General features: G+C 47.8%; 1 protein-coding gene across 1 annotated transcript in view; it reads left to right on the top strand.

Moving 5' to 3' along the window:
* Positions 1-22,548, top strand: part of grm7 (glutamate metabotropic receptor 7) — a gene marked incomplete at both ends in the record, with an annotated part of 298,362 nt that overhangs the window by 193,030 nt on the left and 82,784 nt on the right. Inside the window, 2 exons of the mRNA XM_083660993.1 lie at positions 15,931-16,066; positions 16,308-16,462. Coding sequence (XP_083517119.1) covers positions 15,931-16,066; positions 16,308-16,462 — 291 coding nt within the window. The remainder of the gene's footprint in view (positions 1-15,930; positions 16,067-16,307; positions 16,463-22,548) is intronic.

Genomic DNA, 22,548 nt, shown 5'->3' with positions numbered 1-22,548 from the left:
CTCTCTGCTCTGGTACTGTAGTGCAGAGGATGGGTCTCTCTCTCCTCTGGTACTGTAGTGCAGAGGATGGGTCTCTCTCTCCTCTGGTACTGTAGTGCAGAGGATGGATCTCTCTGCTCTGGTACTGTAGTGCAGAGGATGGGTCTCTCTCTCCTCTGGTACTGTAGTGCAGAGGATGGATCTCTCTGCTCTGGTACTGTAGTGCAGAGGATGGATCTCTCTGCTCTGGTACTGTAGTGTAGAGGATGGATCTCTCTGCTCTGGTACTGTAGTGCAGAGGATGGATCTCTCTGCTCTGGTACTGTAGTGCAGAGGATGGATCTCTCTCTGCTCTGGTACTGTAGTGCAGAGGATGGATCTCTCTGCTCTGGTACTGTAGTGCAGAGGATGGATCACTCTCTGCTCTGGTACTGTAGTGCAGAGGATGGATCACTCTCTGCTCTGGTACTGTAGTGCAGAGGATGGATCTCTCTGCTCTGGTACTGTAGTGCAGAGGATGGGTCTCTCTCTCCTCTGGTACTGTAGTGCAGAGGATGGATCTCTCTGCTCTGGTACTGTAGTGCAGAGGATGGGTCTCTCTCTCCTCTGGTACTGTAGTGCAGAGGATGGATCTCTCTCTCCTCTGGTACTGTAGTGCAGAGGATGGATCACTCTCTGCTCTGGTACTGTAGTGCAGAGGATGGATCACTCTCTGCTCTGGTACTGTAGTGCAGAGGATGGATCTCTCTGCTCTGGTACTGTAGTGCAGAGGATGGGTCTCTCTCTCCTCTGGTACTGTAGTGCAGAGGATGGATCTCTCTGCTCTGGTACTGTAGTGCAGAGGATGGGTCTCTCTCTCCTCTGGTACTGTAGTGCAGAGGATGGATCTCTCTCTCCTCTGGTACTGTAGTGCAGAGGATGGATCTCTCTGCTCTGGTACTGTAGTGCAGAGGATGGATCTCTCTGCTCTGGTACTGTAGTGCAGAGGATGGATCTCTCTGCTCTGGTACTGTAGTGCAGAGGATGGATCTCTCTCTGCTCTGGTACTGTAGTGCAGAGGATGGATCTCTCTGCTCTGGTACTGTAGTGCAGAGGATGGATCTCTCTCTGCTCTGGTACTGTAGTGCAGAGGATGGGTCTCGCTCTGCTCTGGTACTGTAGTGCAGAGGATGGATCTCTCTGCTCTGGTACTGTAGTGCAGAGGATGGATCTCTCTCTGCTCTGGTACTGTAGTGCAGAGGATGGATCTCTCTGCTCTGGTACTGTAGTGCAGAGGATGGATCTCTCTGCTCTGGTACTGTAGTGCAGAGGATGGATCTCTCTGCTCTGGTACTGTAGTGCAGAGGATGGATCTCTCTGCTCTGGTACTGTAGTGCAGAGGATGGATCTCTCTCTGCTCTGGTACTGTAGTGCAGAGGATGGATCTCTCTGCTCTGGTACTGTAGTGCAGAGGATGGATCTCTCTGCTCTGGTACTGTAGTGCAGAGGATGGATCTCTCTCTGCTCTGGTACTGTAGTGCAGAGGATGGATCTCTCTGCTCTGGTACTGTAGTGCAGAGGATGGATCTCTCTGCTCTGGTACTGTAGTGCAGAGGATGGATCTCTCTGCTCTGGTACTGTAGTGCAGAGGATGGATCTCTCTGCTCTGGTACTGTAGTGCAGAGGATGGATCTCTCTGCTCTGGTACTGTAGTGCAGAGGATGGATCTCTCTGCTCTGGTACTGTAGTGCAGAGGATGGATCTCTCTGCTCTGGTACTGTAGTGCAGAGGATGGATCTCTCTGCTCTGGTACTGTAGTGCAGAGGATGGATCTCTCTGCTCTGGTACTGTAGTGCAGAGGATGGATCTCTCTGCTCTGGTACTGTAGTGCAGAGGATGGGTCTCTCTCTGCTCTGGTACTGTAGTGCAGAGGATGGATCTCTCTGCTCTGGTACTGTAGTGCAGAGGATGGATCTCTCTCTGCTCTGGTACTGTAGTGCAGAGGATGGATCTCTCTGCTCTGGTACTGTAGTGCAGAGGATGGATCTCTCTCTGCTCTGGTACTGTAGTGCAGAGGATGGATCTCGCTCTGCTCTGGTACTGTAGTGCAGAGGATGGATCTCTCTGCTCTGGTACTGTAGTGCAGAGGATGGATCTCGCTCTGCTCTGGTACTGTAGTGCAGAGGATGGATCTCTCTGCTCTGGTACTGTAGTGCAGAGGATGGATCTCTCTGCTCTGGTACTGTAGTGCAGAGGATGGATCTCTCTGCTCTGGTACTGTAGTGCAGAGGATGGATCTCTCTCTGCTCTGGTACTGTAGTGCAGAGGATGGATCTCTCTGCTCTGGTACTGTAGTGCAGAGGATGGATCTCTCTGCTCTGGTACTGTAGTGCAGAGGATGGATCTCTCTCTGCTCTGGTACTGTAGTGCAGAGGATGGATCTCTCTGCTCTGGTACTGTAGTGCAGAGGATGGATCTCTCTCTGCTCTGGTACTGTAGTGCAGAGGATGGATCTCGCTCTGCTCTGGTACTGTAGTGCAGAGGATGGATCTCTCTGCTCTGGTACTGTAGTGCAGAGGATGGGTCTCTCTGCTCTGGTACTGTAGTGCAGAGGATGGATCTCTCTGCTCTGGTACTGTAGTGCAGAGGATGGATCTCTCTGCTCTGGTACTGTAGTGCAGAGGATGGATCTCTCTCTGCTCTGGTACTGTAGTGCAGAGGATGGATCTCTCTGCTCTGGTACTGTAGTGCAGAGGATGGGTCTCTCTCTGCTCTGGTACTGTAGTGCAGAGGATGGATCTCTCTCTGCTCTGGTACTGTAGTGCAGAGGATGGGTCTCTCTGCTCTGGTACTGTAGTGCAGAGGATGGATCTCTCTGCTCTGGTACTGTAGTGCAGAGGATGGATCTCTCTGCTCTGGTACTGTAGTGCAGAGGATGGATCCTCGCTCTGCTCTGGTACTGTAGTGCAGAGGATGGATCTCTCTGCTCTGGTACTGTAGTGCAGAGGATGGATCTCTCTCTGCTCTGGTACTGTAGTGCAGAGGATGGATCTCTCTGCTCTGGTACTGTAGTGCAGAGGATGGATCTCTCTCTGCTCTGGTACTGTAGTGCAGAGGATGGATCTCTCTGCTCTGGTACTGTAGTGCAGAGGATGGATCTCTCTGCTCTGGTACTGTAGTGCAGAGGATGGATCTTGCTCTGCTCTGGTACTGTAGTGCAGAGGATGGATCTCTCTGCTCTGGTACTGTAGTGCAGAGGATGGATCTCTCTGCTCTGGTACTGTAGTGCAGAGGATGGATCTCTCTCTGCTCTGGTACTGTAGTGCAGAGGATGGATCTCTCTGCTCTGGTACTGTAGTGCAGAGGATGGATCTTGCTCTGCTCTGGTACTGTAGTGCAGAGGATGGATCTCTCTGCTCTGGTACTGTAGTGCAGAGGATGGATCTCTCTGCTCTGGTACTGTAGTGCAGAGGATGGATCTCTCTCTGCTCTGGTACTGTAGTGCAGAGGATGGATCTCTCTGCTCTGGTACTGTAGTGCAGAGGATGGATCTTGCTCTGCTCTGGTACTGTAGTGCAGAGGATGGATCTCTCTGCTCTGGTACTGTAGTGCAGAGGATGGATCTCTCTGCTCTGGTACTGTAGTGCAGAGGATGGATCTCTCTGCTCTGGTACTGTAGTGCAGAGGATGGATCTCTCTGCTCTGGTACTGTAGTGCAGAGGATGGATCTCTCTCTGCTCTGGTACTGTAGTGCAGAGGATGGGTCTCTCTCTGCTCTGGTACTGTAGTGCAGAGGATGGATCTCTCTGCTCTGGTACTGTAGTGCAGAGGATGGATCTCTCTCTGCTCTGGTACTGTAGTGCAGAGGATGGATCTCTCTCTGCTCTGGTACTGTAGTGCAGAGGATGGATCTCTCTGCTCTGGTACTGTAGTGCAGAGGATGGATCTCTCTGCTCTGGTACTGTAGTGCAGAGGATGGATCTCTCTGCTCTGGTACTGTAGTGCAGAGGATGGATCTCTCTGCTCTGGTACTGTAGTGCAGAGGATGGATCTCTCTGCTCTGGTACTGTAGTGCAGAGGATGGATCTCTCTGCTCTGGTACTGTAGTGCAGAGGATGGATCTCTCTGCTCTGGTACTGTAGTGCAGAGGATGGATCTCGCTCTGCTCCGGTACTGTAGTGCAGAGGATGGGTCTCTCTGCTCTGGTACTGTAGTGCAGAGGATGGGTCTCTCTGCTCTGGTACTGTAGTGCAGAGGATGGGTCTCTCTGCTCTGGTACTGTAGTGCAGAGGATGGGTCTCTCTGCTCTGGTACTGTAGTGCAGAGGATGGGTCTCTCTGCTCTGGTACTGTAGTGCAGAGGATGGGTCTCTCTGCTCTGGTACTGTAGTGCAGAGGATGGGTCTCTCTGCTCTGGTACTGTAGTGCAGAGGATGGGTCTCGCTCTGCTCTGGTACTGTAGTGCAGAGGATGGATCTCTCTGCTCTGGTACTGTAGTGCAGAGGATGGATCTCTCTCTGCTCTGGTACTGTAGTGCAGAGGATGGATCTCTCTGCTCTGGTACTGTAGTGCAGAGGATGGATCTCTCTCTGCTCTGGTACTGTAGTGCAGAGGATGGATCTCTCTGCTCTGGTACTGTAGTGCAGAGGATGGATCTCTCTCTGCTCTGGTACTGTAGTGCAGAGGATGGATCTCTCTGCTCTGGTACTGTAGTGCAGAGGATGGATCTCTCTGCTCTGGTACTGTAGTGCAGAGGATGGATCTCTCTGCTCTGGTACTGTAGTGCAGAGGATGGATCTCTCTGCTCTGGTACTGTAGTGCAGAGGATGGATCTCTCTCTGCTCTGGTACTGTAGTGCAGAGGATGGATCTCTCTGCTCTGGTACTGTAGTGCAGAGGATGGATCTCTCTGCTCTGGTACTGTAGTGCAGAGGATGGATCTCTCTCTGCTCTGGTACTGTAGTGCAGAGGATGGATCTCTCTGCTCTGGTACTGTAGTGCAGAGGATGGATCTTGCTCTGCTCTGGTACTGTAGTGCAGAGGATGGATCTCTCTGCTCTGGTACTGTAGTGCAGAGGATGGATCTCTCTGCTCTGGTACTGTAGTGCAGAGGATGGATCTCTCTCTGCTCTGGTACTGTAGTGCAGAGGATGGATCTCTCTGCTCTGGTACTGTAGTGCAGAGGATGGATCTTGCTCTGCTCTGGTACTGTAGTGCAGAGGATGGATCTCTCTGCTCTGGTACTGTAGTGCAGAGGATGGATCTCTCTGCTCTGGTACTGTAGTGCAGAGGATGGATCTCTCTGCTCTGGTACTGTAGTGCAGAGGATGGATCTCTCTGCTCTGGTACTGTAGTGCAGAGGATGGATCTCTCTGCTCTGGTACTGTAGTGCAGAGGATGGATCTCTCTGCTCTGGTACTGTAGTGCAGAGGATGGATCTCTCTGCTCTGGTACTGTAGTGCAGAGGATGGATCCTTGCTCGCTCTGCTCCGGTACTGTAGTGCAGAGGATGGATCCTTGCTCTCTCTGCTCTGGTACTGTAGTGCAGAGGATGGGTCTCGCTCTGCTCTGGTACTGTAGTGCAGAGGATGGGTCTCGCTCTGCTCTGGTACTGTAGTGCAGAGGATGGATCCTTGCTCGCTCTGCTCTGGTACTGTAGTGCAGAGGATGGGTCTCGCTCTGCTCTGGTACTGTAGTGCAGAGGATGGGTCTCGCTCTGCTCTGGTACTGTAGTGCAGAGGATGGATCCTCGCTCGCTCCGCTCTGGTACTGTAGTGCAGAGGATGGATTTCACCATCAGGGATAAATAAAGGAAGTCAGGACACTGCTTTCAAGTCTGAAATTTACCTTGATTTGCTCATCTTTTCACCAACTAGTGTGTGAAAGTGTTTTGTCCAGTTTGTGCTCTCCATAACACATGGTTTGCGTTTACGTCCACATTTGAGTTTATTTCATTCAGTAGCGTTTTTGTTATTCCGTGTACCATAAAACCATGTCTTACATGGAGATGTAATGGCAAATGAGTCCTGACGTACATACATGAGTAGAGACGTACATTTAATATAGATACAATATAAATACGAGGGGTTGCCATGGAGTTGACCACTGGCACTGCATAGCCAATAAGCAAAATGTTTTATTCATTTGTTGAATAAAATGTTGGGGCCCACAACAAACACCTTTTCTCACTACATATATTTGATCCAGCGTACTACGCTTTTCCAATTGAATTTGAGATGAGGAGGCATGGCAATTTGTTGTGAAGCCTTGCATGGAGTTTTACCAGGTGGAATAAATATCCTATCTCCTTCGCCCCCTTAGCCTTCATGAGCCCAACTGAATGATTCAGAGCCACACATGCATTATAGCAGTATTGGTTCAAGGCTGCCTCGTGGTGTGCTGCTGTGTCTACATAAAGACCAGATTTGACCTATAGTCTTATGCCCCACAACCCATTCATCTACCACACAACAGGAGGGAAGAAGAAAATGGTGGCAACTCTGGGGTGGCTGACATACTTACCTCCTTTTGATCTGCCCCCTGTGGAGAAACCTGTGCTGATTCTGCTGCCATGGTAAAGGATTGGATGCATAGCTGGGACTCCCACAGAGGAAACAAAAGTACACCACAGTCAGCCAACAAATAGTCTTGCACAGTGTTGGGCAAGTTACTGAAAATTGGTAATTAGTTACAGTTACTAGTTACTTCTCTCAAAAGGTAATTTAATTACTTTAAAGTTACCAGATACTTCAAAGTAATTAGTTACTAGGGAAAGTAACATTTGCGTTACTTTTAAAAGTCTGCTTTGATTGTCTTATTAATGCACACATTATGTTAGTGTTGCTGTGCCACCGTGAGGCATTGAACATTCGCTTATTGGGGAGGCTTATAGCCTATCAAGGTCATTAGCCTCTGTGGCTCTGGCTGCAGCTCTCTCCCCGGACTAGGTCTGAGGATCAGAAACCGGATAATCCTCTGAAGTTGTCCGTTATTTTCATGTCCTAAAGTAACTAGTAACTAGCCCAGTTACTATTTTAGTAACTGTAACTGAGTTATTGAATTTAAAAAAGTAATTAGTTAGATTACTAGTTACTGAAAAAAGTAGTTAAGTAACTAGTTACTCCCAACACTGGTCTTGCATCAACCTTTTTCTGTTCTCACTTCTTTTTCTCTCCTTTTTTACCAAGTCCCCCCCCCCCCCCCCCCCCCCGATTTTCTCCCATTGTTTTTCTCCCATCTCCCAATTGTAATCGGCCTATTCACCCTGCTGTTGCAGTCGTTGCTCCAGACTAGCACATGCTTCCTCAGATACATGTGCAGTCACCAGCCGCTACTTTTCACCTGACAGCGAGGTTTTTCACCGGCAGGGCGTAACACGTGGGAGGATCATGCTATTCCCCCCCCCCCCCCCCCCGTCCTCTCCCCCTAAACTCCCACACAGGCCTTCCTTCAATCATGGCCACCTAATCATCCCTCGTTACTTAATTGGCACATTCAGTCCTCAACTCTCCACCGTGATAGGCTGATAGTTGATGTGTGGTGAGCGTTCTGGTGCAAACTGGCTGCCGTGCATCACCCAGGTGGGTGCTGCTACACATCGGTGATGGATGAGTTGAGTTCCCTCCCCCTCCCTCCACCTGATATATGAAGCAATTTGAGTGTCTAGAAAGGCGCTTATATAAATGCAATCAATTATTATTATTATTAATGACTTCCTGGTAACGGCTCCCGACTCTTTGGCGTAACCACCGCACGCAGTTGGCAAGTTTGTCATATTCCCTGACTCGCAATTAGAAAGTGTAACGTTGTGTTATTTCTACGCAGATTGATGAGCGTGGGTTGTCTCACTCAACCTGCTGTGTTTAGCGGGAAAGTTTGTTTCTGCTGCTGCTGGCTGTTTATACCCTCTGATTACTGCAGTACAAGCTGTAATGGAGACGTGACCTGTCTGTTTAAAGAGATGCGTGTGCAAAATGCAGACCAAAAAGTGCCACAGCTGTTTAGCTTGAAATGGCGAAGCAATTCTTATTCCACTCGAGCGGTGCCAACAGCAATCTCCTGGCAGAGCTGACCAACCTCAGCGTGACGTCTGCTGAAGCTCTCATTGAGATGATTGCTTAACGATACAGTGATGGAGCTTGATGTGGAACCACGGAGCGTACGAAACACGTGTGCAGCTTCCCACCACATTTGGGAGGGAAGCGTAAATTGTAATTGTCGTAATGGTGAGAACCGTCTTGATTCCCCAACATTTATTTTCCCTGAACGCTCTGATGCCGCCTGAACGCTCTGGTGGTTCCTGAACGCTCTGATGATGAAAAGTAATACATCAACAGGCCACTGAAGAAGCCAATTAAGGGAGGCTGTCTATCAACGCCATGTCCGTCTCAGTCTCACACCACCGCTCGCTACACCTGTCTGGGATTTGAATGTCTCTCTCTCTCTGTCCTGTGTTCACAGATGAGCTCATTTCAGCACTGCAGCTGCAGAGGGCAGCAAGGGTGGTCAGCTCAGGCTGCCAGAGGGTTTGTGTTTTCAAATCACCATCTGGGAACAACGACTCGTTACGGGGAAACCATTTCAAAGAGCAGGCAGGCACTTTCAAAAAAATACCTGGCAGGTGATTGGATGAACCATCTGTCCATCACGTCTATCACAGGCTCTCTCTCTCTCTCTCTCTCTCGCTGGCGTCACACCAAAGCCCGCCTCATAGGACGCTGAATGGTACCAATCACTGGTGGTTGGGGTTGAGCCAAACCCCAGAGAAAAGCAGCCTCTCTTGCTCCTTCATAGAGGTGGGATTGAGAGGGTTTTATTTCTGGTGTTCATTCTGTCGCTGGGGGCAATACTATAATTATATGATAAAACATGTCTACAGACACGTGTTTCTTTTAATCCGTCCCTGCTTCCTCCACCCCCTGGCTGCATGTGACAGGCTTCATTCAGGCTGCCTCTAATTGGCTGCCTCTAATTGGCTGACTAATTGTGGTTGACGGGTCAAATGAATCACATTGGTTCGTAAGTACGCGAAGGGGGACGATGCTCGCTGTGACTCTCAACACATCCTGGGGTCACATTTCCTTGCATTTGAGCGCTCCATTATTTTTGATGGTGTCATACTGGTAGAGTCCTGGGGCGTCTGGGTAGTGCAGCAGCGGGTAGATTCCCTGTCGAAGGTTCGAGCCCCCGCCACCGTGTTACCTCCGGCTTGGCCCGGTCGTATACAGGCAGAATTGTCCGTGTGTGTCTGCACTGCAGGTGGCTCCAGACATACAAAGGTAATACAGAGGCTGAGAGTAGCTCCGGTTGGTGTCTTGCTGTCTGCTTGCGTTCACTAAATGTCCTCTAAAAGTCCTGATGTTCTGTGATGGTGCAACTCATCCATCAAAGCATGACTTGACTCCAGCTGGGAGCAGTGCAGCCCAGCACATTAGGGAGCAGAAATAGCCCATTCAAAGTCTGTGGTTGGAGAGAATTCTTAATTATACACACAGTTTTTTATGCACACAACTCTTTTTTTTTAATATATATATATTTTATTTAGCAATTTAAATTTTTTAGAACACAGAAAAACAAACCAAAAACAAACAAACAAACTCAGATACAGTAAAAGAAAAGAAAGAAAAAACATACATACACTAGTGCCACCAGTTACATACAGCTTGTAAATATATATAAATTATGCTTGTAAATATATATACATATATAAATGAGTGGGATCCCACCCGAGGGAGAAAGACCGGCCGGGCGAGTCACCCATCACCCCTAACCTCGTCAAGGTAGGCCAGAAACGGGTCCCAAATAGTTTGAAATCTCCCAGGTGAGTTGGTCCTCAAGAACCTGAGTCTCTCCATTCATATCATGCACACAACTCTTCCGCCTGTGAGGAATGTGACTTGAATGATATATTTTTGGTATCTTCGACTTCAGAATCATCAATGCCCCCCTCCTTCCCACCTCACCCCCCCTTGCTGGCTGCGTTGGCGGGCAGGCTGTCTGGCCTATACATTCATTTCATTTGATCTGTGCTCAGCTACTCTAGTCTGTCTCCAAGTGCCCGTGTCCCCCATTCTGCTCAGCGTGTCCATGTCCTTCAACGATGATCTAACCAGACATGGCTTTCAGCGTCGCCTCTCTGTCCAATCACTCACGATGCCAATCGTATACTCTCGTCACAAAAAAGGGAGGTTATTGCATTGTGAATGGAGCATTTTATATCAGCTTACCACCATAAGTAATACAGCTATTTTCAAGATGTATAACTTAACTTAAGTGTCATGTTTTATGTACGTCTCTTTAGTGGATCAGACCGCGTTCTCTACCTGTTTGGACACGTCACATCGCTGGGAATTTGAAACACATCCTTATACCGAAACGACAAAATAAGTTGATTTCCACTGACTCCCAAAACGGCATATGAGTGAAACGGTGCGTGCAGGTGATACGCCTCGCCTTGGTTAATTTGAAAAGGTCACGTCGGTTATATTCAAATGTTGATTATGTGTAGGCAACTAAAACTAGTCTTGGTTAAGGTTAGGGTTATGGTTTGGGTTATGGTTAAAAATGGAGCATGGGAGGAGGGTCTCTCGCAACGAGGAAGTTGAAAGACGAGGACGTTACCGCTACGCCAATCCCACCCTTCACCTTTAGGCTGCGGCCACACTGATCCGTTAGAAAACGCACAAAATGACTAACAGATAGATGTATGTCCGTTGCTTTGTTTTGGAACGTCAACCTTCTGACATTCATAACATGACGCCTCCTCATCTCTGATTAGCTGAACGGACCGTGACAAATCTGTCCGTCCAGAACAAGTTGAACTTTCTCGCCTTCAAAATGGATGGAAATCTGCAGGAGACTCGCTTACTCACGCGACCGAAAAAAAGGTCACGTGCGTAAACATCGGCCGTTTTAACCCCTTTGAAAATTGACCAGTGTTGTCGTTTTCCTTGTAAGGATGGCTGGAATCCAATGAGCTGCATCCAATCCGTTTGTCGACATAGATTTCCATCAGATTTGCCCATCTGGATGATCAGAGGGAGAATCCTGATCTGAGGCTTGGTGGAGACTGATGGTCTCACAGATTCTATCTCCACCATCCCCGTCGTCTCACAGGCTGATCAGACAAGTTTGATATTTATGATCTTATGCTGATGAAGGCTTGATGCTGAAACGTCTGTTGTGCTCTCTGTCCCAGATGACCATTCAATTGTAAAAGGACATTCTGGAGTGCTGGCCTGCATCTTACTATTGATATTTATGATCTGACATCTGAACCGCTCCTGACCTGTTCACAAGTTTAAAGTGAGAGATGGAGGTGGATTAAAAACAGTATAGCCTATCTAACATTGAGTCCATTTTACACCTGCCATTAAAATGTGTTTTGGGTGATCAGGCTGCAATCAGATAGTGACCACATGAAAGTACAATGTGGAAATGCACCCAAGGCACATTGAGGATGGATTGGGATCCGATGGGCCAAACCACCTCCGGAGGTGGTCAGGGACGCATTGTGACCACAACACAACAACACGTTAGTTAAAGCCACAATATTATTATCATCTCAACAACTAGCCAACAGATGTCAAAGCTGGTGGGCTTTATGGAAAGAGTGTGACTCAAACTGCTTAATAGTTATATTATCAAATTGTTCATTCAGTAACTATGTAACTAATGTAGCTAACAGCTGACCGCTAGCTAACAGCTTGCTAACAACTACTGTAGCTAATGCTAGAGGCCGATGCTAGCTATTTACCGTCTACTGTACTGTACTATCTGTCTATGTTAGTCGTCAGACCACTATAATGTTGATGCCATCACCCATTTTTACCAACAGCTTATTTTTAGGACTTTGAGCACAAAATGAGCTTATTTGTCAACAAATACAGTGAGGAACAGTGTGGCTAATCAACAGACCAAGTCATGACTCACAACCAGGGTGGGAGACACGCAGGCCATCAGGCCATGACCTGTGTTGCCCCTCCCTCTGGCCGTGATGCCCTGAGATCCCTAAGGGGACATTCAGACCAAAAGCGTTTTTGGAGCTGCCAGCGTCTTTCTGCAATTCATTCTCTATGTAAGGATGCACTAAACGTGCTCCTCTTTTAATGAACGCACCTGGCGTTTCAGCGTTTCAGTCTGTTGTTTTTGGAGGAGCGCTGTGGGCGTTTTAAAGCTGAAAAAAGTTGAACATTAGAGGAAAAGCGCCCTGCTCGTCTTTTCCACTCCTCCTACCCTTTCTCCTCCCGAGGGATTTTCAACCTCTGCTGCTGCCAGAATTGGCAATAATCTGGCTTTCGTGTTGACAGTGAACAACATCAAACAGACAAAACCAGCTGGCTACCGTCTTTGTGGTCGCTGTGTTCTGATCCGTACTGCACGCGACTACAGGGGAAAACAAACGGAGCACAAAAAACCTCTCCGTGCGCTGCAGTGTTTTGTGCACAATGGAAGCGCCCTCGACATGATTTTCATATAGCGTTCTGACTGAAAAAAACGCTTTTGGGCTGAATGTCCCCTAAGGCCACCTTGGCAGTGCCCTGCTACCAGCCTGCTACTGTCAGTTGCTTTAAAAGCATCAGTGGTCTCAGTTTAATGTAGCCTGCTCTATGCAAAGGATGTGTCATTGGCTCATTTTAACACAGAAAAATCACTCTTCATGATGTCAATAGAGCAATGGCCTTTATGCCCTGACATGTGACCTTGTGCCCTTAAAACACTTGTGATGCTGAAGGCCAGATGGCTCTAAAATGATGAAATTCCTGCTCACAACACATGAAATCTCTTCAAAATGACAAAACACACTGGAGGGTGGCTTTAAGTTACTGCTGTCTCCAGCACAGACTGGAGGGTGGCTTTAAGTTACTGCTGTCTCCAGCACAGACTGGAGGGTGGCTTTAAGTTACTGCTGTCTCCAGCACACACTGGAGGGTGGCTTTAAGTTACTGCTGTCTCCACACACTGGAGGGTGGCTTTAAGTTACTGCTGTCTCCAGCACAGACTGGAGGGTGGCTTTAAGTCACTGCTGTCTCCAGCACACACTGGAGGGTGGCTTTAAGTTACTGCTGTCTCCACACACTGGAGGGTGGCTTTAAGTTACTGCTGTCTCCAGCACAGACTGGAGGGTGGCTTTAAGTTACTGCTGTCTCCAGCACAGACTGGAGGGTGGCTTTAAGTTACTGCTGTCTCCAGCACAGACTGGAGGGTGGCTTTAAGTTACTGCTGTCTCCAGCACACACTGGAGGGTGGCTTTAAGTTACTGCTGTCTCCACACACTGGAGGGTGGCTTTAAGTTACTGCTGTCTCCACACACTGGAGGGTGGCTTTAAGTTACTGCTGTCTCCACACACTGGAGGGTGGCTTTAAGTTACTGCTGTCTCCAGCACAGACAGTTATGATACATCGCCCTTCACGTAAAGGTGTGTGGAAAAAGAGCATTGATTAGTTTATTTATTCAGTTTAGGCATTCAGGTGGACGGCTTGTTGTCATCCACGCCCTCTCTGTATCGACGCTCTGTCAGGTGGCTTGCTCCTGGGACCCCGGCAGGGCAGTGATAACTCACTCAGCTTTTCCTACACTGGAGCGCTGTCTGTCTGTCTGTCTGCTTAGCTGGAGAGCAGCACTTATTCAAAGCACGGCCCATCCACGATCACCAGAATAAAACGTTGGCATTAAGTTACGTGTGTGCAAACCACGGGTATCATGTACGTACTATACTGTAGAATATCAACGTACATTTGAATCAAAATGTCAGCAAAATATGTTTCTAAAACGTAGCATTTTACGTTTCTACAAACCTATAATCTCAATGCAAATTTCAAACAACATTAACTGCAAATAAAACAACCTTAACAACTTTGGTTAGCAAAGGCAAGTAAAACAACTTGGTGAAGTTAGGGGACTGACTCTAATGCTTTGGATTAGGCTTAAGTAACAAAAACATTCAATGTGACTCACAGTTGAAATGCAGACTTCAGAAACACCGCGGCCTTGACTTGAACACAGCCCTCTGGTGTGAAAGGCGAGTGGTTATATCCTTCCTCCACTCCGACCACAACAGCCTTTCAACCATGAGAGACCAGCAAGCTTTATTCAGCAAATGGAAACTAAGTTTGCCAACGCTCCTCTTGTGGTGAGAGAGGAGGGCATCGGCGCAGACTAGGATAGAGAATCCCCCTCAGGAGTCAAGACGTTGGTGGTGGACTGGGGAGGTGGTGGGTCGGGCGAAACAACGCTCCAGAGAAGACGATCAGCCGGAGATGCACCAGCTACTGAGATGGACAACCCAGAAGAGGATGGTGATTGGCTCAGCAGACGGGGATGAACAGACGTCATATTTGACAGATGTCACGGGCTGATTGGATATTGAGAATATGGAGGAAGGGGGGCGAGGACGCATAGGGGTGATATCACGTAGGGTGACATAACTGGTGTTATTACGTGCGTGCGTGCGTGCGTGTGTGTGTGACTGTGTGTGTGTGTCTGTGTCTGTGTGTGTGTGTGTGCATGCGTGTGCGTGTGCGTGTGTGTGTGTAGGGGGGAATCGGGGTGACAGAATCAAACATAACTCCAGGTGTGCTACCGGCTTCATGCTGCTGGGTTGATTAACTGTGATAGAAATTTCAGTTCCCCATGAAGATGATGTTGACCTTTGAACACTGAAATGGAGTTCTCAGTGGGAGGTTCATTGGATCAATGTACTGAAGCGTATTGTGTTGTCCCACACAAGAACCACAATGTCTTCTTTGAGAATCCCTTTGGTATCTTGTCTCTCTCTGCCCTCTAGTTGAAGTCTATTTAGAAGTGACACAATTTGTGTCTATTTAGAAGTGACACAATTTGTGTCTGATTGTAAAGCGCTTTGGATAAAAGCGCTATATAAATGCAGGCCATTTACCATTTACCATTTAGAAGTGACACAATTTGTGTCTATTTAGAAGTGACACAATTTGTGACGAACCTGTTAAGTGGCGAACATTTAGACCAAGACACAATGATAGGTGTCGGCCTCAGGCCCATATATATATATATATATATATATATATATATATATAATATGGCTTCTTGAGAGGGTTCCAGGGGGCCCGCAGCAAAAATGGGGATACTTTATTTTCACTATAATTTCCATAATACTGTAATAATAAATAACACAAGGACAGAATGTATGGCTATTTTGGTCATGGGTTTCATACACTGTAATAAAACATCGCAAATCAAAATCAAAAAGCTCATCAGATCTGGGACCCTGCGACAAAATCTTATCAAATGGGGAGGCGTGGTCTAATTTGTGTCAGTTTAGGCTCCTTGAAACTAGAACGTTTGAGAACCACTGGTCTACATTATATTGCTCTCATATCAGACGTGCAAAGTAAAAGCTGCACAGTTATTAAAAGCTCAGGTGAAAAGAGATACCTAAAGCGAAAAAGAGTGAATGTTTTTGAAAGCTTTTGCACGTAATGTCAGGGACAATCTTTTTCTTTCTTACCCAGCGCTTTATTAAGAGTTTGTCAATGGTGCATCAATGGAATAGAAGTAGAACTAATAGCGTGTGAACCCAGGTGCTGGCTGATAGAGCTTATCATGATCAGCTAGAGAAAAGTATTAAAAAAACACATTTTCCTTCAGTCGAGTGAGATTGATTGAAAGTAGCGTCTCAGTCTGGATCTTTCATAGCCTCTCTCCACACCCTGCAGAGAGCTGTGCACACAGCTGAGGCTGCTTTCAACAGATGTCAGGGAGTTGAGAGAGAAGAAGACCGCTCCTCTTCTACGTTTGACTGTTGCTGTGCGCCATAAAGTGTGCTGCCTTTTTTCTCCTGCTTTTTTACTTCTTCACATGTAGCCAGTTTTACTGCACAACCTTTCTGAGAGGGTCTTGGTGGAATATTTAAGGATGTTCAAAAGTCTCTTTCCATTGAAATATATAGTAATTAGTTGTGTCCTTTGTTTCTCTCTCTCTCTTTCTCTCTCTCCAGGTGGAATCTGTATAGCCCAGTCACTGAAGATCCCCCATGACCACAAACCGTCCGACTTTGACAAAATCATCCGTCTGCTTCTGGACACGCGCTATGCCAGGGCGGTCATCCTCTTCGCCTCAGATGAGGATATCAGGTCTGTAATGACTCTTCGTTAAAGACACTGAACCACCTGGGGCGCCATCAGGTGTGTCCAAGCTTTTGACTGGTAGGGTGCGTTCAATTCTGGGACTATCCATAATGTTGTGTGTGTGCGCGTGCGTGTGTGTGTGTGTGTGTGTGTGTGTCTGTGTGTGTGTGTGTGTGTGTGTGTGTGTGTCTGTGTGTGTGGGCTAAGTGCATATTTGGACTCACTAACGGCGCGCGTTTGATTCCAGGGGGATTCTGAACGCCAGCAAGCGAGCGGAGCAGGTGGGCCACTTCCTGTGGATCGGCTCAGACAGCTGGGGAGCCAAGAACAGTCCCATCCTGCAGCTGGAGGACGCTGCCGTAGGGGCCGTCACCATACTGCCAAAGAGAACCACCATCACTGGTACGTTCAAATCACACATCTTTTGTTGGTCCTTCTCTTTCCTGCAGTCTTGTGTGAATATTGCCAATTCTGAGGCTTCCTTTGCTTGGTTGCTTACTTACTGTACTTTGTGTCTTTGGGATTGATGGATGATGAAGCGAAACTATTGAAAATGCGTTGAAAATACATCGCAAACGCAGGCGAGTCAGTGGGAAAACCAATCATGTTTAAGACAGCAGGCTGCACAGGACTCTGATGATATATCATCACACCATCAGTCTTCCAGAGAGCCACCATCAGCAATATGTTCAATAATTCAATATCCCAGTTAATGTGTGTGTGTGTGTGTGTGTGTGTGTGTGTGTGTGTGTGTGTGTGTGTGTGTGTGTGTGTGTGTGTGTGTGTGTGTGTGTGTTGGGGGGGGGGGGGGGGGGAGGGATGGTTTAAACTTTCGCTCCACGACCAAGGAAACAGTCAACAAAGGCGCAAATTCGCTATGCCAGGCAGCGTGTGTTACTGATGACATCACTGATGACATCATCTGGCATCTGGCTGCCTGGCAAAAAAACATTGCTAGGCAGCTGGCTGCCGGCCACTGATTGTGTTAAGATATAGATTCCCTTGCTACCAACACAAGGGTCACAGGTTCGGGCCCCCGTATTACCTCCAGCTTGGTCGGGCATCCATACACGCACAATTGTCCCCGCGTCTGCAGGTGGGAAGCCAGTGGTCGCTGCACTAGTGCCTCCTCTGGTCGGTCGGGGTACCTGTTCGGGGGGGGGGAGGGTAAACTGGTGGGATTAGCGTGATCCTCCCGCACGCTACGTACGTCCTGCCGGTGCATACTAGTCGCTGTCAGGTGAAAAGAAGCGGCTGGCTACTGACGGCTGCACACGTATTGATAAAAGATGAAATATAATAATGTGTCAGACAGGCCTCAGAGAGATGAAGGTGGTATTGTGTGAGGTGTAAACATCTGCACAATAATGGAATCCCAGGATCAAATCATATCTTATGTTTTGTGATGGTTGTTAGTCTGACATGCAGGAGCAGAACACCATGTATTGATTGCTTCATTCAGGAAGCTGACAGCACAGTGAAACTATGACAGTGCTGCTTTGTGCCTACGGGGAGTTGGAGTGTGGCTGTCTGTCTGTCTGTCTGTCTGTCTGTCAAACACAGCTGACAAGGACATAGACGTGTTTTTGTTTTTTTGGCAGGTTGTTAACATGAGGAGTTTGACTCCTACTCAAATATGGACAAATTGTTTCTTGATACACAAACAGTACTGAAAGTGATGGTAGATAGGCGGGCGGGGGAGACAGGACTTTGCCATAGCACAGTGACAGCCACATTGAAATGCTACTCCCAGGCGACTGGGAGAGTGGCCACATATACTATATGTGGCCACTCTACACAGTATAGAGACACTGCGTAACGCGTCATCATTCAGAAACCACGCCCAAGACGGGGGAAAACACAAACTCCTGTCCAATCCTGGCGTTCTCCTATGTCACGTGCATGGTTGCGTGTTGCACCAAAATATCATATATAAGAAAGATGAACACTCCAACTTACTTCTTGACAGCTAGATCCACATTTTTCTTCTCGCCAATTCTCAATGTCTTCCTTGTTTTGCTCAGGAGTACAAAAAAACTTTAAGTGGCGATTTTTTACATTTGTTGTCTGCGCAGCCCCACCACACAACAGCTTTTAGCTATGTTTAATTCAAGGAAAATGACGCTGGTGTGTGGAAGTGAACGGAGCTCTTCCCCTGTGATGGGCGTGGCCTATTTCATGCAGTGTCTCTATTGGTGAATCAAGCAAGTTCAATTAGCATTTTTTCCCTTCACCTAACGATGACAGCTCTATCATACAGTTTGTACAAGCACCAAGTAGGAACAGCACATGCAGAACTAATGTTTTCACATGGTAAACAAAATCCTTAGAGTAGAATTGTATTTTATGTCTTTTTTTTTTCTAATAAGCGATATGACGCGAGAAGCAGTTGGCCCAACGGTATTTTCACATTATCTAATCTGGCCCCCATTCAAAAAAAGTTTGGACACCCCTGATTTAAGTTAAGTTTAAGCTAAGTAAAGTACAATTTCTGTTTGATCTTTGTTTAATCTGCCACGGATCTGGACGGGCCCTGTCAGGGACCTGTCAAGGATCAGCCCACAATTCAAAGTGTCTGCATCTGTCAAGTTTTTTTTTCTTAAATCAAAATCCTCCTGTGTGCTCTGGAATCATGAATAAATCAGCACGATCCATATTCTGTTGTAACATCAATGTCTGACCTCTCCTTCTCCTCAAAAGCACATTGAACATTCCTCCTGTGTACATGCTAATACGCGAGCTTCACCGTCAGCTGCTGTCCATCCTCAAACTGAGCTGATGAGTTCAGTGTGTGTAACCTTGGACCGGCTCTAAAGTGGCCCTGCAGAGCCTGTGGGTATGGCAATAATAAACTCATGTGCTCTGTGAGATCTTTTGTGGCTTTTTGGGTAATGATTTATGGAAATGGAGGCATCCCGGGCATCAAGGTGTGTTGGGAGAGAGAAGAGCATCAAGGTGTGTTGGGAGAGAGAAGAGCATCAAGGTGTGTTGGGAGAGAGAAGAGCATCAAGGTGTGTTGGGAGAGAGAAGAGCATCAAGGTGTGTTGGGAGAGAGGAGAGCATCAAGGTGTGTTGGGAGAGAGAAGAGCATCAAGGTGTGTTGGGAGAGAGGAGAGCATCAAGGTGTGTTGGGAGAGAGAAGAGCATCAAGGTGTGTTGGGAGAGAGAAGAGCATCAAGGTGTGTTGGGAGAGAGAAGAGCATCAAGGTGTGTTGGGAGAGAGAAGAGCATCAAGGTGTGTTGGGAGAGAGAAGAGCATCAAGGTGTGTTGGGAGAGAGAAGAGCATCAAGGTGTGTTGGGAGAGAGGAGAGCATCAAGGTGTGTTGGGAGAGAGAAGAGCATCAAGGTGTGTTGGGAGAGAGAAGAGCATCAAGGTGTGTTGGGAGAGAGAAGAGCATCAAGGTGTGTTGGGAGAGAGGAGAGCATCAAGGTGTGTTGGGAGAGAGAAGAGCATCAAGGTGTGTTGGGAGAGAGAAGAGCATCAAGGTGTGTTGGGAGAGAGAAGAGCATCAAGGTGTGTTGGGAGAGAGAAGAGCATCAAGGTGTGTTGGGAGAGAGAAGAGCATCAAGGTGTGTTGGGAGAGAGGAGAGCATCAAGGTGTGTTGGGAGAGAGAAGAGCATCAAGGTGTGTTGGGAGAGAGAAGAGCATCAAGGTGTGTTGGGAGAGAGAAGAGCATCAAGGTGTGTTGGGAGAGAGAAGAGCATCAAGGTGTGTTGGGAGAGAGAAGAGCATCAAGGTGTGTTGGGAGAGAGGAGAGCATCAAGGTGTGTTGGGAGAGAGAAGAGCATCAAGGTGTGTTGGGAGAGAGAAGAGCATCAAGGTGTGTTGGGAGAGAGAAGAGCATCAAGGTGTGTTGGGAGAGAGAAGAGCATCAAGGTGTGTTGGGAGAGAGAAGAGCATCAAGGTGTGTTGGGAGAGAGAAGAGCATCAAGGTGTGTTGGGAGAGAGAAGAGCATCAAGGTGTGTTGGGAGAGAGAAGAGCATCAAGGTGTGTTGGGAGAGAGAAGAGCATCAAGGTGTGTTGGGAGAGAGAAGAGCATCAAGGTGTGTTGGGAGAGAGAAGAGCATCAAGGTGTGTTGGGAGAGAGGAGAGCATCAAGGTGTGTTGGGAGAGAGGAGAGCATCAAGGTGTGTTGGGAGAGAGAAGAGCATCAAGGTGTGTTGGGAGAGAGAAGAGCATCAAGGTGTGTTGGGAGAGAGAAGAGCATCAAGGTGTGTTGGGAGAGAGAAGAGCATCAAGGTGTGTTGGGAGAGAGGAGAGCATCAAGGTGTGTTGGGAGAGAGAAGAGCATCAAGGTGTGTTGGGAGAGAGGAGAGCATCAAGGTGTGTTGGGAGAGAGAAGAGCATCAAGGTGTGTTGGGAGAGAGAAGAGCATCAAGGTGTGTTGGGAGAGAGGAGAGCATCAAGGTGTGTTGGGAGAGAGGAGAGCATCAAGGTGTGTTGGGAGAGAGAAGAGCATCAAGGTGTGTTGGGAGAGAGAAGAGCATCAAGGTGTGTTGGGAGAGAGAAGAGCATCAAGGTGTGTTGGGAGAGAGGAGAGCATCAAGGTGTGTTGGGAGAGAGAAGAGCATCAAGGTGTGTTGGGAGAGAGAAGAGCATCAAGGTGTGTTGGGAGAGAGAAGAGCATCAAGGTGTGTTGGGAGAGAGGAGAGCATCAAGGTGTGTTGGGAGAGAGAAGAGCATCAAGGTGTGTTGGGAGAGAGAAGAGCATCAAGGTGTGTTGGGAGAGAGAAGAGCATCAAGGTGTGTTGGGAGAGAGAAGAGCATCAAGGTGTGTTGGGAGAGAGAAGAGCATCAAGGTGTGTTGGGAGAGAGAAGAGCATCAAGGTGTGTTGGGAGAGAGAAGAGCATCAAGGTGTGTTGGGAGAGAGAAGAGCATCAAGGTGTGTTGGGAGAGAGAAGAGCATCAAGGTGTGTTGGGAGAGAGAAGAGCATCAAGGTGTGTTGGGAGAGAGAAGAGCATCAAGGTGTGTTGGGAGAGAGAAGAGCATCAAGGTGTGTTGGGAGAGAGAAGAGCATCAAGGTGTGTTGGGAGAGAGAAGAGCATCAAGGTGTGTTGGGAGAGAGAAGAGCATCAAGGTGTGTTGGGAGAGAGAAGAGCATCAAGGTGTGTTGGGAGAGAGAAGAGCAGGCCGTGACGAGAGGAGCAGCCTGACCGCCTCAGGTGAGGTCAAGACTCCCAGCAGACAGACTGGAAAAAAGACAGGAAGAGAGAGGATGTAGTATTTGGATGCCTGCAACAAGCTAGTAGCTTAAATTCACTAGCGTAACACCTGTGCAGTGTATCCAGTGTAAATGTGTATCCAGTGTAAATGTTGCCTTGTGACCGGTGGAGGCTGCGCAGCCGTTGCACATTCCACCATTAATTGGCCCTAATTAGCGGCTCCGTTAGCTCACCTGCATCAAGTGCTCTTTACACTTCCTGAAAGATTCAGCGCCATCACAAGTAGCTGTGGCCTGACACGATAGACCCTTCTCACGGGGGCCATTTTGTGTCGAGAAGCCAGGGTAAACACAGGTGCAAGCAAAACACTAATGAGGGTTTCCAACTTCCATGATTGGAATTTGGAAACCCTCATTAGTGTTTTGCTTGCACCTGTGTTTACCCTGGCTTCTCGACACAAAATGGCCCCCGTGAGAAGGGTCTATTGCTGCTCACTCACTCACTCACTCACTCTCTCTCTCTCTCTCTCTCTCTCTCTCACACACTCTCTCTCTCTCTCTCTCTCTCTCTCTCTCTCTCTCTCTCTCTCTCTCTCACACACACACACACACACGTCATTGGCGCCCAGATAAATAATTATACTTTTTTCACTGTTTTTATGGTGAAGCTTTCTTTCTTTTTCTTTCTTTCTTTATTCGGAGATGTCAAGAATTTACATAATTTGACTTTCAGTCCGTGTTCGGTTCCTCTTTCTCCTCAGTTTTGGGACAATTTGGGGAAATGATAACGCGTTGGATAATGAGCGGATATAACATTTAATAAATAAGGAAATCAGCCAGTTAATTCAGACTGACTGACAGCCCATGCTGCCAATACAAATAATGGTCCCGCCATGTTCGCCTTATTATATTTATGTGTAAATCATCTGCAAGTGGGGTCAAATACAATCTTCTTTGAAAAGGTCATATTCCATGTTGTTGTTGTTGTTGTTGTTGTTGTTGCTGCTGTTCAGACTTCAGAGAACATAATAGATGTTAGATATGTGGGAAAATGGGATTTGAGCTGCCTGTCTGAAGATTGCCTCGCTACAGTGATTGCTGAGACTGAAGCCTGGAGAGAGACAGAGAGGAGGAACAAGAGACACAGAATGAGAGACAGATGGCAAGACGACACAGGGAGAACACAAGAGAGAGAGAGAGATGGAGAGAGAGAGAGAGAGAGAGAGAGAGAGAGAGAAAGATGGAGAGAGAGAGAGAGAGAGATGGAGAGAGAGAGATGGAGAGAGAGAGAGAGAGAGAGAGAGAGAGAGAGATGGAGAGA

Source organism: Poromitra crassiceps (genome assembly GCF_964638095.1).
Source record: "Poromitra crassiceps genome assembly, chromosome: 25".
Taxonomy (NCBI): Eukaryota; Metazoa; Chordata; class Actinopteri; order Beryciformes; family Melamphaidae; genus Poromitra; species Poromitra crassiceps.
Note: the sequence above shows the minus strand (reverse complement) of the source record. Positions and strands in the feature narration are given on the sequence as shown.